General features: G+C 46.1%; 1 protein-coding gene across 2 annotated transcripts in view; it reads right to left on the bottom strand.

The window, feature by feature from the left end:
* LOC146059656 (septin-5-like) overlaps window positions 1–16,651 on the bottom strand; it is a 109,753-nt gene extending 93,102 nt beyond the window's left edge. Inside the window, exon 1 of one of the 2 annotated variants that reach the window (XM_083172071.1) lies at window positions 16,485–16,651. In XM_083172071.1, the coding sequence (XP_083028197.1) occupies window positions 16,485–16,487 (3 nt within the window). In that variant the 5' untranslated portion in view covers window positions 16,488–16,651. The remainder of the gene's footprint in view (window positions 1–16,484) is intronic. The other variant, XM_083172070.1, reaches the window with a different exon arrangement.
* Window positions 16,652–17,499: the final 848 nt, after the last annotated feature.

Here is a 17,499-nt window from a genome sequence, read left to right as displayed (position 1 = left end):
GCTGCTATTTCAGGGAGACTCCTTCAGAATGCAGGAGGGTAGGCAGCTATGCTCCAGACCTTGTCTAAACAATCAGCGGAGTAGTGACCAGATACAGTATATAGCCCACAAACAAGCTCAATGGATTATGCTGACTAGCAACTCCTGGGAAAGTTAGCCCTGATAACACTCCTTTTTGCAGGTTTCTTCACCTCAAACTCCATCTGCCAGACCCAGCCCTTTTATCTGCTACAATATCAAAGATTGGACAGCCGGACCATGCTTCTTTCCATTGAAAAAGAACCGGTCTTGTGTGTTTAGAATTTCAACCAACCAAAAGCTTCAGTGCAATCTCATAGCTGAAAAGACACAGCACAGCAGGCCAGACTGTGTAATCCTACTGGTAATTTAAACAGCAACTCAGTAAATATAATGGAATAATAGGCCTGGAATTCCCCTGTGCTTATGTAATGTGTATAATAAAAAAATCTAAATTAAATTACCATATTTTTCTGACAAGATGAAGGTTCTTTTTCTTATTCATAATGGTTCAGAGTGTTTATGATGAGGAAATACTGCACAAGCCAGAGCCGCTAACAGCACAACTGAGGGAAATCCCATAATCCTCTTTGTGTACTAGGAGGCTTCAGTTGCCATAGCTGCCAGTCCCAATAACTCAGCAGTGTTTGGTCATGTGTGGCTTCCAGTCCCACCTGGCACGCTCTTATTCTTCTTCATTATTGTTATAATTAATTGTATTATTATGTGTCATTTATGTTAATGAGCTAGGTCACTTTCATAACAAATGGGTATATACTGTATGCTTAAAAATAAATATTTATTTGTAACCTTCTATATACATGGGCACAGATGTTTTGCAACCATAAATTCACGGGGAATGGTGAGCTGAGGTCACTGTTGTCTACTTCCTCTGGTTCATGTAGAGTCCCTGGCAGTGGCGGGTTTTCCCTATGGACTGCAGGACTGTCATGTAAAACCCTCCACTGTTCTCTGTGATACTGCACTGGCCTCACTGTGACTGGCAGTCCGACCTGCCAGTCACCCAAGGCAGTCCCAATGGGAGGTGTGCTCTCTCTCCGGGATGCCCCTATGGGATGCTACGGCTGCAGCCCATAGATTAAAAGGGGTCTGTGCATGCCCAGTACCGAGGGCAATGCCGCGCATACACCAGTCCTGGTGCCTATCATTTGTAGTGTACAGGCATCTGGAATGTGTTTTAGCTTCTATGGGCTGCTGCTAAAGCCCATAGTATGTGATCTGCAACAGCCATACTTACCGACATTTTTTTTCTCCTCACCATCTTCACTTTGGGGGGGTGGGGACAAAGCCTGGGGTCATCAAGCCCCACACCCATTACAGTAATGGCTAAACTGATGCAATTTGCGTTATTTTAGTCCTACCCCCTCCCAGAACCACGATTACCGTCATTTGACATGCAGAGGAGGGGAATTTGCAGGGAATGCAGGAGACTTTCCCACCCCTCTGGGTGGCCAAGTGGAGGATGCCATTTCGGGAGGGTAGACAAGTATGATTGAGGCAATACTTCCCAACAATTCCTTTGTAGATATCGGGACTTGCGCTATATAGAAAAGGGGTGTGATCTGTTTTTTATGATATTTTCAGATTCTTACATTAGGGTTAATATATGGTGGGAAGGGTTAGGAACTAAAGATTATAGGATTAGTCTGCAGGTGGGAGGAGGTTATGGTCTGGCACTAGAGGGAGGGTTAAGTTTAGGTGTAATGATTAGGGATAGGTGAATATTACTTACTGGAATGCTGGAGGATTGGTAGTCTGACCAGGAAGTGGCGTCACATGATGCTATGTCCCTGCTGGGCCATCATCATTACCTACATGATGAATGTTAACATGGGCAATGTCGACATTATAATTGTGGACATATCCAAAAAATAGCCATTATGGCATGCAACTTGTGATCCATTTTGGCATATGCCCTGTTTTGTTATAAAGACTGGATTGATTGTTTGAATGGATAATATCTGCAGATGCAAAGAATCAAACTTATTTCAGTGTGACTTAAGGATATTTTTCCTACTGTCTGTTCCACCTAACCCCGCCTATTATTACCACAGTACTGTCTGTGGTAATATGTGGTATATCTGTTGTAATATGTTTGCAAAAGTGGCTGTGGTTTATTTTGTAGCAATGTGAAGTTGCAGTCCTACTCATAGTTATTAATACATAGACTTGGAGCAAGGGGTGTTTAATTTTAAGGAGTAGATATATAAAGCAGTGATAAGGGAGGAGAAGTGAGCCAGAGGAGAAGCGGCCCATGGCAACCAATCAGCTGCTCTGTATAATTTAATATTATGCAAAATTATATATGTTACTTCAGTGCTGATTGGTTGACATGGGTAACTTCTCCTCTGGCTCATTTCTCTTTCCTTATTGCTGCTTCATACCTCTACCCCTAAGAGAGGAGGAGACCCGTGTGCAGCCTCCTCCGGGCGGGCCTACTCCTCTCTGCCGAGACTCAGGAGCAGCATTGTCACTGTAGTAGGGTCTGAGCACTACAGTGCTTAGACTCCACTGCGCATGTGCAAATTGCTGGAAAATGGCCGCTGCGCCATTTTCCCAGAGATTTCGGCAGCGTTCCTGCCACCGCCGGTGAACTCCAGAGGGTAAGTATATAAAACATGTATAAAGCGTGTGTGGTGTGGGCCCCTCTGGGATTCAGGGTCCGTGTGCACCACTCACACTGCACCCATTATAGATATGCCACTGCTTGGAGCTGAGCTTGAGAAGAGTGGAGCACACAGGCCACCGGCAGCTGACTGTGCCTGGGTAGTAATGCAGGATACAATCAGTTCCAGGCTCTGTAGTGGTAACACAATATATCGCAGGTCTCTCTGGAGCTAAGTGGAAGACATCTGTCTGTGACTATGGTGCTCTAACACAGTGGCAAGGAGAGGCCGCACATGCATAGTAGCATACCACTCAACTGTCATGCCGCCGCACTTTAAGATTACAATTTCTTTTGGTACTTGTTTCCTAGCAGGGCACCCAGTATGCTGTAAGCGTAAAGGGCTATTCTCCGTAGCAAAATCGCATTGCATTGCATCTCATGGGCCATTATAATGCCATGCGATGCGATGCAATTTTTTATGTAATTTATTCACTGCTCTGTTGGCCCTAGGGGATTGCATTGCATTGCACTTCCCACCTGGCATCTGTGTTGTTGCTGGGTATCTCGCAGGAGGACAAGAAGCCCCGGGAACACGACAATGCGCAGCACTAGTATGGCGAAGGGCATCAGATCCAGTAGTAGACACAGAGGGGGAAATTTACTAAGAATACGAATATGATATATCGTATTAGTATTCTTAATACAAATGTATATGACTGCATACGGTTGTTTCAGCCGTATGCAAATTTGTGTTCTGGAGGGTAATTTACAAAGCAGTCAAATACGACTGCTTTGTAAACCCCCGATGGCGTATTTATTCGTATTAGCGGCCATATATACGGCCGCTAATACGAATTCGTATAGGTAGTCCCCCCCCCCCATGGCCGTATCCAGCACCAGGCTGAAAGAGCCAGAGCTGGTAATAAAAAATCAGGAAACCGGCCAAACAGGGGTTCCCCAGGGCCGGGGCTGGTTCCCGGTTCCCTGGTGCTGTCCCCGGTGACCCTGGGCTGTGTCACCGGGCTGATAATACTAATACTGGTGAACTATGAGTCCCAGCAAGCCTCCCCCGCATGCTAGGACTTGGAGAACCACAAGTCCCAGCATGCGGGGCATTAAAGGGCCTGCTGGCACTTGTAGTTCCACAGTATTAAAAATAGTCAAATAAACACACTGACACACATTAAAAATGAAACTTTATTACATCCAAAGTCCATACATACTGATACTTACCTATCTTGATCCCGTAGGTAGGTCCCTGGGTCTGGTGTCCGTGGTCCTGGTCGGGGAGTCCGGTGTCCTGGTCCAGGGGTCCGGTGTCTGACGAAATCCATAGGGGAACCTGTGGAAGGAAATTATACGGTACTTGTTTCCTAGCACGGCCCCCATGGGTCCCATCGTATACCTTAACTTAAGGTATGCGATGGGTCCCGACCGACCCGATTTTCGGGCTTTAAACACGTTTTTAACGCACTTTGAAAATCGGTCGCATCCCATGCCATTCTAATGCTTGGTTGCTCGCTGCGCTCGCCACACTATATAAAATCAACTCCACGCCGACGTTGATAGTGGGGGTATGAAAAGGTCGGAGGACACGTACCAACACCCCTCGCGGGCTCGCTGCGCTCGCCACGCTTCGGGTTGACGTTGATCGTGGTGTGGCGTTAACAAAGGGAGGGCATACAATGAAAAATGGGGTCTGGGGGGCATTTAACATTGGGGCCAATGTAAAATCGGGTCTCAGGGACCATTTAACATTGGCTCCAATGTAAAAATTGGGTCGGTCGGGTCGATCACATCGCATACGATTTGGTTGCATGCGATAGGATCGACCCGATTTTTGTGACCCACTTTCATACAATTAATATCGGTGGCGCCGTGCTAGGAAACAAGTACCAATTATACTTACAACTGTGCGGCGAAGATCACATCCTCTTCTTTACAGCAGTAGTCCAGGGGTCTTGGCAAAAAAACAAACCGGCTACCCGAACCCAGACGGACTGAGCAGGAGCCGCACGTTGTCTTTGTTTACATCATGCGGCTCCGCCCCCTGAATACCGCTATTGGCCGGCTTGCAGCGCCTAGCGGCCAATCAGGAGTGTCAGTTCCCAGGATCTGTGCGTCTTCTCCCATAAGTACAGTAAGATGATGCTAGGCTACTCTCTGCAGTGTATTAGCCTATTGAATATTTTTTATTGTGACATTGCAACACCTTACTGCAAATTTTTTAAATAATTTTTTGTTTATTTAAAAAATTACTAGGGCAGTTTGAATAATCTGTGGTTAATTTTTTTGGGTATTCGGAGCTACAGAACGTGCTCCTTAGCCCTCTGAAGAGATTCATTTATTTTCCGCTGACCCTGTATTTCTGAAATCTAAAAGACTCGTGGTATTTAAAGGTCATTTATCATTTTATATTTGCGGCTAAATCCCTGAAAACACCCGTTTTTGTAGATGACCAACAAATATTAAGTATCACCCAAATGTATCAGGATGGACCACAGCAAGAATCTCTGATACCTGCTGCGATCCCTCCTGCCCCGCCTGCAGCTGCAACGGCTATAGGTTTCTATGTGCGATGCATTGCGGCCTAATGTATCAATATCGGGCAGCATCTCAGCGGGTCCCTGGGCTACTTCCATTCTAAGATGGTGGTACCCCATTGTAGCCTATGGGCTACAGAACACACTGCATTGTATATGTGATCCTACTTACATGGGCCCCAGGATGAAAATAACATTAAATTAGGGAAGCCAATCCCAGTGCATTTTTCAATCCCTGGATTTGGGATTGAAAAATGCCCAATCCTGGGATTGGCTTCCTTAATTTAAAAAAATGGGGGGATAGGGCAGCGGTGTGCAGTGGTGCGGTGTTCCGCAAAGAGAGTGCGGATGGGTGCTGGTGTGATCAGGAACAGCCAGACAGTGTGAGTGTTCAGATGTTGCCTGGCATTAGACTGCGCATTAGGGCGAAGTGAAAAAAACAAAATTGAGAAATTCAAAATCGGCTAGTGTGGGAAAGTTGTGACTTGACCTGAATAAGAAACGTGCAAAATCTTTTTGATCTGAGTCAACATCTTCTGTTCTGGCAAGAGGCCTAAATTCTCACTTTTTTGGTGAAAAAGACGAAAACTATGAAGATGCTCCGATCTAGTTTAAATTATGTCAGGATGTCTTAGAGTGGTTTATTAATATACTTTAGCTTAGTAAAAGAGAGTACAAGCTTGTCCTAGTGCAAAGTGACTGACTTTTGCGGGAGAAAAAATCCCTAATAATTAACCCATTTAATGGTTTCAATTGTGAATATGGTGTTTTCTCCGGAACATGGTGTTTTCTCCGGGACGTTTTTTTTTTCTATTTGAATAGAATAGTGCACCTATGTATCTTCTAATGCCCAACAAACTCTTTACCAGAGGCGTAGCGAGGGCAGTGCCGGTGGAGCACAAGCTCCAGGCGCCAGAAGCTATCAACTGGTGGTTGCTGGACCGCGAGCGCCTATTGGCTAGCGTGGTCCAGCGGGAGATATGACTTTTAAATAGCACCGTGCACGTCTCGCCGAACACAGCGGGGACCCGGGAGCGGGCAGGCGGATTGCACCGCTGCTTTGCCGGCTATGGGTGGGGTTGGGGTGCCACTGTACCCTGACAGCTGGGGGGCTCCACAATACTCCTCCCACCCTCACTCAACACTCACCCACCCTGCTCTGCACTATCACACCCACCCACCCTACTCTGCACTATCACTCCCACCCACCCTGCTCTGCACTATCACTCCCACCCACCCACCCTGCTCTGCATTATAACTCCCACCAACCCTGCTCTGCACTATCACTCCCACCCACGCTGCTCTGCACTATCACTCCTACGCACCCACCCTCCCTGCTCTGCACTATCTCCCTCCCTCCCTCTGCACTATCAATCCCACACTCCCCTCCCCTGCACTCCCCTCCCCTGCACTATCAATTATACCACTTTCACATCGCAGACCCGTTTTAAAAACCGGTATTTTAAACCGGTAATTAAAACGGGTCAGAGCCTTAATAGTGGCCAGATTAAACGTTTTAAAAGCAGGTTCAGTGTCATTACACATTGCAGTTGAAACGTTTCAATCTGAACACGTTTCAAGGCAGAGTGTAATGCACTGATCAGCGCCATCCCCGGTGCTCGTCCGTGCGGCGCGGAGGTACCTGTTAAGGGAGAGCCTGGAGGTCCCTGCGCCTGCGGCGCTGAGTATGATGCTGCCGGGGTCCCTGCAGTGAAGTGGAAATAACGCGCTATCTCCGCTGGAGATAGCGCGTTATTTCCACTTCACTGCAGGGACCCCGGCAGCATCATACTCAGCGCCGCAGGCGCAGGGACCTCCAGGCTCTCCCTTAACAGGTACCTCCGCGCCGCACGGACCCCCTGCCAGCTCCCGGGGAGGTCTTTTAACGGGGGGGGGGGGGGGGGGCAAGTGCTGGGATATACAGTATGTTGCAGCAAGTTCCAGCCTTGGCCGAGCAAGTGCTGGGATATACAGTACAGTATGTTGCAGCAAGTTCCAGCCATGGTCGGGCAAGTGCTGGAATATACAGTATGTTGCAGCAAGTTGCAGCCATGGTCGGGCAAGTGCTGGGATATACAGTATGTTGCAGGAAGTTCTAGCCATGATCGGGCAAGTGCTGGGATATATGTTGTCCGGGGGGGGGGGGGGGGGGGGGAATGCACACATTCACATTGCACAAAAAACGGCAAGGAACCGTGTAGGACTCTGCTTTTTACACGGTTCGAAATGCCAGTTAACTTAAAACGGTAAATTGCCTGTGGTGCATTCACAGTGCACCCTTAAACGTTTTAAAAAGGGAAAAAAACGGCAATATACCGTTTTAAAAGTGCGATGTGAAAGGGGTATTACTCACACCTACCCTCCCTGCAAGCAATTTCAGTCCCCCTTGGCAATGAGCAATTTCAGTCCCCCTTGGCATGGAGCATGAAGCCCCTGGCATCGAGCATGTAGGTAAGTGGCACTTATGTGTTAAATGTGTAATGGGCATTACGGTTTGTTAAATAGTATGCAACGGGCATTGTGGTGTGTTAGTATGCAATGGGCATAACGGTGTTAGTATGTGACGGGATAGTATGCCATGGGCATCATGTGTGGCCTTATGTGTAACTGGCGTTATGGCTGTGGCTTTATGTGTAATTGGAATTACAAAGTTTGCTAAAATGTGCAATGGGCATTACGGTGTGTGGTATAATGTTGGGCCATGCCCACTTTTCACTGCGCAGGAGCCTTACTACAAATTGGGGGGCGCGAAACATGCCCTTGCTCCAGGCGCCGTGGCACCTAGCTACACCACTGCTCTTTACTGACTGCTCCAGTAAGTTCAGTAACAATGCAATACACTCTGTTCTTTAGGTGCAGGATTTAAAACACTTCTGTTTATTGTCTTTTCTTGTGGCAGTTTATTTTAAACATGAATTTGTCTGAAAAACATCCCCTATGCTGGGAACATGAAAGGGCTGCATTCAGTGGCGTAACTAGATATCCATAGGCCCCATAGCAAAAGTTTGTAAGGGCCCCCTATTTAGCAGCTGATGGTGATAAATGTATGTAAAACATATTACTTAGACTGTAAATATGGGCCCCCTTCAGCTCTGGGCCCCATAGCAGCTGCATCCCTTGCCCCTATGGTAGTTACGCCCTTGGCTGCATTACAGCATATCATTATGCAAAGATAAGCCAATATATTAACAGTTAACTATGTTGTAGTGCATTATGCTGTAATAAACAAATACATCTAATGTTTAGAAAAATAAAATCAAGAACATTGATTCAAAAATAACAAGTTAATCATTCTATGAGTGGTGTCCAGCAGTACATATATGCCAATTACTGTGTTTATTTCTATGCAGGATTGATCAGCATACTTATTACACTTATTACAGCATAATGCACTTTAACATATTTAACTGTTAACATATTGGCTTATCTTTGGCATAATTATATGCTGTAATGCAGCCCTTTCATATTGCCAGCATAGGGGATGCATACCTGTTTTTCTGTCAATAAACAGAAATGATATGTAAAATGACACATTAGACAGTTGACACTGTTACTTGTAATACTTATTGTAACTGTAATACTGCTTTCACATTGCAGAAATGGGTAATGACACGGTATTCTTAAATGGGACTTTAAAACAGGTCTAAACCTTGAGACCTTTCACATTGCAGGTGAAAACCGTTTTAAAAATCATTTAATACTATTCAAACATTCAACCCGTTTAACCCCCAAGGGACACGTTTCAAGCCATTGAAATAGAGCCATTCACACTTCCATAAAAAACGAACACCGAGTACTGTCTTGAAACTTCAGGACTTTGCAATATGAATCAGCAGTATGTGGTTTATTTTTGTTCACTCTTTCATGGCCCTTATTCTGATTGAGTCGGATGGCTCTGAATGCGGACAGCCGGCCGATGGTTGATGTTTGCGCATGTGCAGAGGCGTATTTGCGCATGTGCGAACGCTTCACACGTCCGAAAAACGGCGTGAGATCCGTGCAGAAAATGATCGTATGGAACCATCTGAGCAGGGGGTGGAGAGGGGCGTGAAGGGCTGATTTTGCTCATTACCATATGCGTAAGCCCTGCGTTTCATGGGCGTTCCCATGAAACCGCATGGGCGTACGTATGGTAATCCGGACGTGACGCACGTGTGGGGGGCGGACATATGACATAGCCGGATGCCAGCTGCCCGTCCATATCCCTGAAATGCCCGAATGGTCTGGAGCACTCCTGTGCTGCCTGACTACTCGGTCCAGCATTCGATGGTCGGCGACCATCGAATGATGGGGGAGGTTCCCACAGATGGAGGAGGTGTTCACATGAAAAATCCACTCACGGTCCGTTCGGTCGGCGTCTTACTGCATTCGGACGGTGTGAGCGATCTGTACTGAAGGCGGGGCTAAGAACACTCGGTTCCTGTCCGAAAATACGCATCCATCCGATTCAACTAGAATAAGGGCCCATGTGCACTGCAGGTGGGGCAGATGTAACTTGTGCAGAGAGAATTAGATTTGGGTGGGGTTTTAGTGGGATCTATATGTACTGATGTGCCGGCTTAAACCTTGCAGGTGCTGGCGATACTTTTGCCAGCCCTGCCAGCACCCCGTGTCAACGGAGCTTCCACCGGGTCCCTGCCACCTCCCCCGCCGCCGGTCCCCCTCGCCGCCCCGACCCCCCCTAACCCTGCCTGTCTCCCTGAAGCGGAGATGGGCAGGATGCTGCTGCCCCGCCGGCAAAGGATTGGGGCACATGCGTCCCTGTTCAGTGTAGCCCCTGTCCGCAGGCGCTCGCAAGAGGGGAGACTCTGGTGAGCCCCGGCCAGAGATGACAGGGGCTACATCTGTAGGTAAGCAGCACTTATGCACAATCATTTTTAATAGGCATTATGGTGTTTGGCATAATAGGTAATGGACATTATGGTGTGTAACTTAACATGTAATGGGCATTATGGTGTAAATTTTTAATGCGCGCCTTTGGCGCACAATGCCCCTGTTGATAAAGCATATTGTGCATTATTGCTCAATCTGTTTGGTAAAGTGTTTATTTTGACTCAATACATGTGGCATAGTGTGAATTTTGGCTCATTCCATGTGGCATAATGTGTAAGAGGCAAGTACAGTATAAGGGGGTTACTATAGTGTTGCATGATTTGTTTAAGGGGTATATGGTGTGGTAAACTTAGGTGACCACATAAAAGGTGCTGAAATGTTGTCTACCAAGTTTCAGCTTTCAGTATTTTTTTTATGACTGGAATGCCGCCTCACCCCGCAAGTATCTTAGGACATCAGCATCCTGCGGGCACCCGCCAACATATCTCCCTGCCTTTTGCAGGCATATATAATTAGTTGAAAGTATTTACACAAATAGAGACACACCCATGAGCAGACCACCCAACCAGAACACTGGTCACCCCCCCCCCTACATTATTAGGTGCTGGCCATAACCACTATTATTGTGCATAATACGCCCTTGATAGTTTTCAGCTCCAGGCCCATTTAGACCTTAATCTGGCACTGCGTCTGGCGACTAATATCTAGCATGCTGGAGAAATCTAGTTAATCGCCGGTCAGGGCCAGTGTCCTAGATCGCTCAGCACACAGCGCTGACACATCACTGTGCACTGAGTGATCTTGCTGAGCGTTCTTAATGATCTAGCACAGTGGTTCCCAACCCTGGTCCTCAAGTACCCCCAACAGTGCACATTTTCCAGGTCTCCACACAGAATCACAGGTGACATAATTAGCTCCACCTGTGGTTCTTTTAAAATGTGCCTGAATAATGAGTGCACCTGCTGGGTGACCTGGAAAACGTGCACTGTTGGGGGTACTTGAGGACCAGGGTTGGGAACCACTGATCTAGCATCTCCCTGTGTGTAGCATACCTCCCAACTTCTGTGCTTCAGCGTCCGAAAAGGGGACGGGGCATATGCAAATGAGGTCGCGGCTTATGCTAATTAGCCGCAACCTCATTTTCATACGAGAATAGACGCTGTGCGCATGCGCACAGCGTCTATTCTATTAGATTGGGGGGTCTCCCAACTGCCACCCCCCGCAGCGGGACAATGCCTGCCGCGGGTGGGACAGCGGGACAGGACCCGAAAATCGTGACTGTCCCGCTGTAATCGTGACAATTGGGAGGTATGTTGTAGGCCCCTTTACAGATGAACAGATGCTATTGCTATTTTTCATTTTGGCCTTTATAGACAACTTCTCTAATACTGCAACTTAATCCAATAAAGAGTCCATCATGTTATAATTCAAGCAGTCCTGGAAACATATCTTGCCATAATTATCATTATTAATTCAGACACTGTGGCCTACATAAGAAAGGCATTTATCCTAATGCTTTTCTGATACCTCAGCCCTGTCTCAGTGTCACCACTGCACAATAGTCACACAGACTTCCTACCCCTCTTTACGGTTACCGCTGTTCTTTTCTGTTTTGGCACTCTCCCCCTCTTCAGTAATAATTTAGGGCTCTTACCCCTTTCGTGCTCAAGGGTCTTTGGATGGTAAGGGGCTCTTTCTCTATTTATTTGGGGATTTTATTCCCATTTTCTACAGCATTTTATTGGGGTTTAAAGAAAAAATCTGAGTGACTATCTGACATACAGATGGAGCGGGTCTAATCTTTGCAGGGGATGGCGGAAGATTCGCCATCCGCCGCAAGGGGCCGCGCGTGCACGAGATGCGTGCGCGTCACCTTACAACGGGGCTCCCCTCGGGTCCCCGCCGCCTCGCCGAGGGTCGCCTGGGTCCCCGCCGCCTTGCCGCCCCCCCCCCCAACCCTGTCCATCTCCCTGAAGCGGAGACGTACAGGGTTCCCGTCCCCCCGCCGACGGAAAACTGAGACGCACGTGTGCGTGAGACACACGCGCATCTCAGTCAGATGGAGCACCTCTCCGCCCTGGCGATCGCCAGCGGACAGATTCTGGCGCTGGCGGGGCAAGAGCGAGAGGCGCTCCATCTGTAGTATATCACATAGATGGGATATATATATTGTGAAGCACAAACAGCTGGGGAATTCAGAATCACTCATCATTGAATGGATTCTCCCCTGTTCGCAAGCGCTGAGTAAGTCTAGAATTAGCGCTGCGAAGGCCATGAGGAGAAGGAGGCTGCTGATGATGTCAGCGGCCCTCCCTCCCAACAGCTTGGGAACGGTTTTCCGCGCATAAACAGTCACAGGGTGTCAATAGCCCTGTGTACAGACAGCGAAGGCTAGATCCGTTGGAACAGTCAGCTCACACAAGCACACAGCGTACTGTACGCATGTGCAGTCATACGAAAATCGTCAGGGCTGTGAATTAGCAGCCCTGCATGCAGGTCTGAATCGGGATCATCGTCCCTCCCTGGTGGGCCAGCTGTGATCTACCTGCTCCAGTGTAGTCTTCCGGGTTCTGGTGGTCATGTGACTGTCACTTCTGGGTCAGATCTCGTCTGGTGAGTATTTCTCCGCTATACATAACCCCTTCCTATAACTCTCCCTCAAGCGCCTAGTTCTTACCTGTCTTCTGCAGCCAAACTCTCCTTACCTCAGATTAGCCCTTATGTCAACATTCTGACAAAAGCAACATTTGCCTGTTGACATTTTTACAATGACGACATGATAAGTTGACATTTTGGTGTTGACGATAGGCATGTCAACATTGTTATTGTTGCCACTTCCACTACGTCCCATAATAAATCATTTCTTCTCCCCTGGGAGCTTGTGCAACCTGACTGACTGCTTTCAGCCATTTTTGTTTGCCCTCCAGAGAGATTTTCAAAGGATGTAACGATTTATAGGAGGATAGATAAGCAAAAATAGATCAGATGCATGTTTAAAAGCTATTTAACTTGCTTGTCAAGAAAAAAAATCTATATGGGATTTCTGCTTCAAGTTGTAAAGTAACATTGACCAAAATGTGTCCCCCCCCCCCTGTTTTTCTGCAGGACTGAATAATGCCTATAATGACATGATTTTGGTCTGCAAAAATAAATGAAATATTATCTGTCATTAAATATTATTCTGTAACTTATACACTACACAGGATGCATCTAAGGCTTGGTGAACACCATGGCCCTTATTCTGATCGGTGCGGCCGGATCCGAATATGCGGCCAGGACCGTGCATGCGAAACCCCGCCTTCCATACGGATCGCCAACTCCGTCTGTACGCGGTAAGAAGCTGGCCGAACGGACCGCACGTGTATTTTTCATGGAATACGCCTCCTCCGTCTCAGGGAACCTCCCCCATCATTCGATGGTCGCAGACCATCGAATGCAGGACCGAGTGCTCCACCAGCTCCCGCAACCTCAGACCACACGGACATTTTTCCGTGCAAAAGCAGAGATCTGGGCGGGCAGCTGATATCCGGCGATGTCATATGTCCGCCCCCTACATGTGCGTCACGGCCGCATTACCATACGTACGCCCAGCATTTGCATGGGAACGCCCATGAAACGTGGGGCGTATGCATATGGTAATGAGCCCAAATAGCCCTTCACGCCCCTCTCCACCCCCTGTTCGGAGTGTTCACATTTCATGCGGGATTTGGCTGTACGCCCCCCTCGCACATGCGCAGACACAAAACATCGGCGGCACGAACGCACGCGGATATATCCGCACCGATCAGAATAAGGGCCCATGTGATATGTTGTCCTGGCCATCAGCTTGTGTGTACAACTGATATGTCTGTGAACAACGTTGTTCAGAGACATACAGTATAACTTTGGCTGTGCAGCACTTCTGATGCCTACATATCTTACAGATACAGTATATTGTTACATCGGCCGGTCTGGCACTACCAGTTCCTGTGGCTAGGCATGGCGGGCTGTGGATTGGTACATATCATAAGTGCAGAACACTCCCCAAATCTTTGATTAACGATTAATCGATCAGGTGTGTAGTGTACCTAGCATAAATTGTATCCAGTATTCTGTGAATGCTGCTAAACAATAGTGTCTCTGAGAAGAAAAACAATGTTCAGATCAAATCCTTACAAAAATGACTTCCCTTTCTGATTACAATATTTGTTTGACATTAAACAGTGTTACAATCTGTGCTGCCCCTTAAGCATACACACGGAGCAAATTTGTGCTATTTTCTAAGCAATCTGACTAGATTGCTTAGAAAGTAAGCACAGATCTCTCCGTGTGTATGCCAGGAGAGATTAATTATCTCTTGCTAACTAAAGTCAGTGCATGCAGTCAAAATCTAGTCAAATTGCTTAGCAAGTGACTGTAAATCTCTCTGTGTGTACAGAATGAGAGATACTGATCACAATCTCTCATTCTGAACCATTACCCAGACTTTTTTGTTGTTGCGTAAGCAAAATTGCTTAGCACACATCTCTATTCTACGTGTGTATGCCCCTTTACACTTATACATATGTGCCAGCTATGATATTTAATATATACAAATATCTACAATAAGGGCAATATGCTATGTCAAGAAAAGTACAGGTTTCCCTTATCCAAAATGCTCGGGACCAGAAGCACTTTCCATATTTTGGAATATTTTTATACTTCAATGAGGTATGGTACCTTGAGGACGGGACCCACATGTGAACAGAAAATGCATTTATGATGTATAAACACATTAAACACATGAAATACAAAGTGTGTGTACTATCTCAAGAACTGAATGCTTAAGGCTTGAGCAATCATTTTCTTGCATTGTGGTGCCAGTTACAGATGTCCCTAGTAGTACCAGTTACAGATGTCCCCAGTAGTGCCAGTTACATATTATATCCCTAATAGGACCAGTTACAGATGTCCCCAGTAGTGCCAGTTACAGATGTCCCTAGTAGTACCAGTTACAGATGTCCCCAGTAGTGCCAGTTACATATTATATCCCTAATAGGACCAGTTACAGATGTCCCCAGTAGTGCCAGTTACAGATGTCCCTAGTAGTACCAGTTACAGATGTCCCCAGTAGTGCCAGTTACATATTATATCCCTAATAGGACCAGTTACAGATGTCCCCAGTAGTGCCAGTTACAGATGTCCCCAGTAGTGCTTTTAGCAAGTAAAAAAGGACACTCCAGAAACCTGTCATTAAGTTGCTGACAGATGGAATACTGGTTGGCAGAATCTCCACAACCAAATGCCAATGGACAATATACCGACATATACACAACGCCAACAACATCAAAATACTGACAAGTAGAACACTGTCAGTAAGATAACTCCGACACAACCACAATACTGATAGCCAAAATAGCGCAGCAAGGCACAGTGTCCAATGCATGGCGAGTGCAGCAACCCATGCGATGGGACTCGGTACACAGTAATATGGTGTCCATGGCGACATTATAACTGTGTTGGTATTTTAACATGTTCTGCATTATGATCATGTCAATATATTGACTGTGTGCATTTTAACAGTCGGTATTATGTATATGTCAGGATATTGACCATAGGTATTTGCAACCTGCCGGTATAACAGTAATTGTCAGTAATTCAGTTGTAGGTAACTCATATGTGATCCCATCAACCTGTATCATAGCGTATCTGCAGCTGCAGAGGTACAGATCTCCTATCTACAAGGCTACACAGCCAATCACAGGTATTCCATTCCTTAAAGTTGCACTGCATTAAAGAATATGACTTCTTAAAGCAAAAAAAAAAAAGGAAAAGAAAAGATGATTGACAGGTCTGCTTCTCAAGAGGTAGTGCCAAGGTAGTGTAAACACTGTGCTGCACTGGCATCTGTTTCAATGGTATCAAGTTTTAAAAATCTGCCAGTGGGCATACTTGATTTTACAATTACCTTAATGATCCGATACACAGCATCCTTTCAAGTATAATATTATGAACCCCTTATTAGCCCATACATTTATTTTCCAAAATGATTTAATTTAGTTTTCAATTGACTGCACTTAACCCCCTGTATGTGAGTGCAGCAGCGAGATGCAGTACTCTGCAGTATACTGAATCTGGATGCAGTCACTGCAAATAGGCTCAAACTTTACCAGTTTCAACATTTCATTAGTATTTATAAATATATATTTTAATATGTCTATGAATATTACTAACAAATTACTGGTCCCATACACTGTATGTCAATCATTGAAATAACTTCTATCTTGCAATCTCAAAAACCATTCAGGCAATCATTTCTCAGTTTAATGACATGTAGTAGTCTTTATCCTATTTGTGTATGCACAACGTCTGCAAATCTCCACACAAGCACTCAAATAACCTGTCACTTCCCTGCAGCCTCTATACTTCTCATTATAATCCTGTCTGGCTCTCATAATAATCTCCTCTTCCAGCTCTAGCAAGTGAAGAAGTGTCATCCTTACCATTTGCTGCAGTGTGGGGGCTCTCCCCTCTCTGGTGTGTGTTTTCCTGCACCTCTCTCCTCTCCTGTCTGTAAGCCTCTGATTTCCTGCACCAGCCTACGTCACTATTCCAAGTCTGTTACTCTACCTCCTTGCGTCCTGATTCCTCTCCCCTGTACATGATACAGAAGGGAACAGAGATCTCAGTGTTTCCATGTAAAATATTCTGTAGATATGTGTTTACAGGCTCCATACCTCTTTATATCACCCTATGCACACATAACATACTGTATATGCACTTATGCTGAGTCGCTGGGACCAGGAATGACTCTCATATAGCTGCTGAGTCTGTTGCTTGGCTCCAGGTCACTACCAGATGCTCCCTTTCCAGTCTTTTTCAATCTCCCTCTAAGTAATTTAGATCCTTCAGCCTCCAGCATAGAGCGTGATGGAAATCCTGTACTAGATCACATTAGCTGGCATGGCCTGTGGACATTACAGACATACTAAGTAGCAGGATTCTGGAAATGAAAGCATATCTTAGGGAGTTAGAGGAATACTGTATGCATCCTGCAAGAAATAAAATGCAACCATACTCAATGCACGAGGAAAGTCAGGTCTGCAATCAGCATCCATGCAACGACTTATGTTCACCTTTGCATTTTTGAAATGTGAAATATACCGCAGTGTACAGATTTCTTTGTTGGTGTTACTTGTATGTAGTCTTAAACAGACCAATTTTCTTATAGTGTGCAAAGGTTCTTGTTTCACTAGAAGCACCCCCTGCCAGGCCTGTGGCCTTACCGTGTATGAGGGCAATGGGAATATTCTGCCAAAGTCACAAAGCCAAGAAAATACCTTACTAGTCATCAATGCAACCCTAAATGTTATAAGTGGTGGAAGGTAGTTATAGACTTCAAAGAGATAAACAGGAAAAGGAAGGCGGTCACCTTGGCACAGATGTACCATATATACTCGAGTATAAGCCTTCTTTTTCAGAACATTTTTTATGCTGAAAAAGCCCCCCTCGGCTTAT

Source organism: Crinia signifera, chromosome 2 (genome assembly GCF_055691185.1).
Source record: "Crinia signifera chromosome 2, ASM5569118v1, whole genome shotgun sequence".
In the NCBI taxonomy this organism is placed as follows: Eukaryota; Metazoa; Chordata; class Amphibia; order Anura; family Myobatrachidae; genus Crinia; species Crinia signifera.
This window is presented reverse-complemented; position numbering and strand designations above follow the sequence as displayed.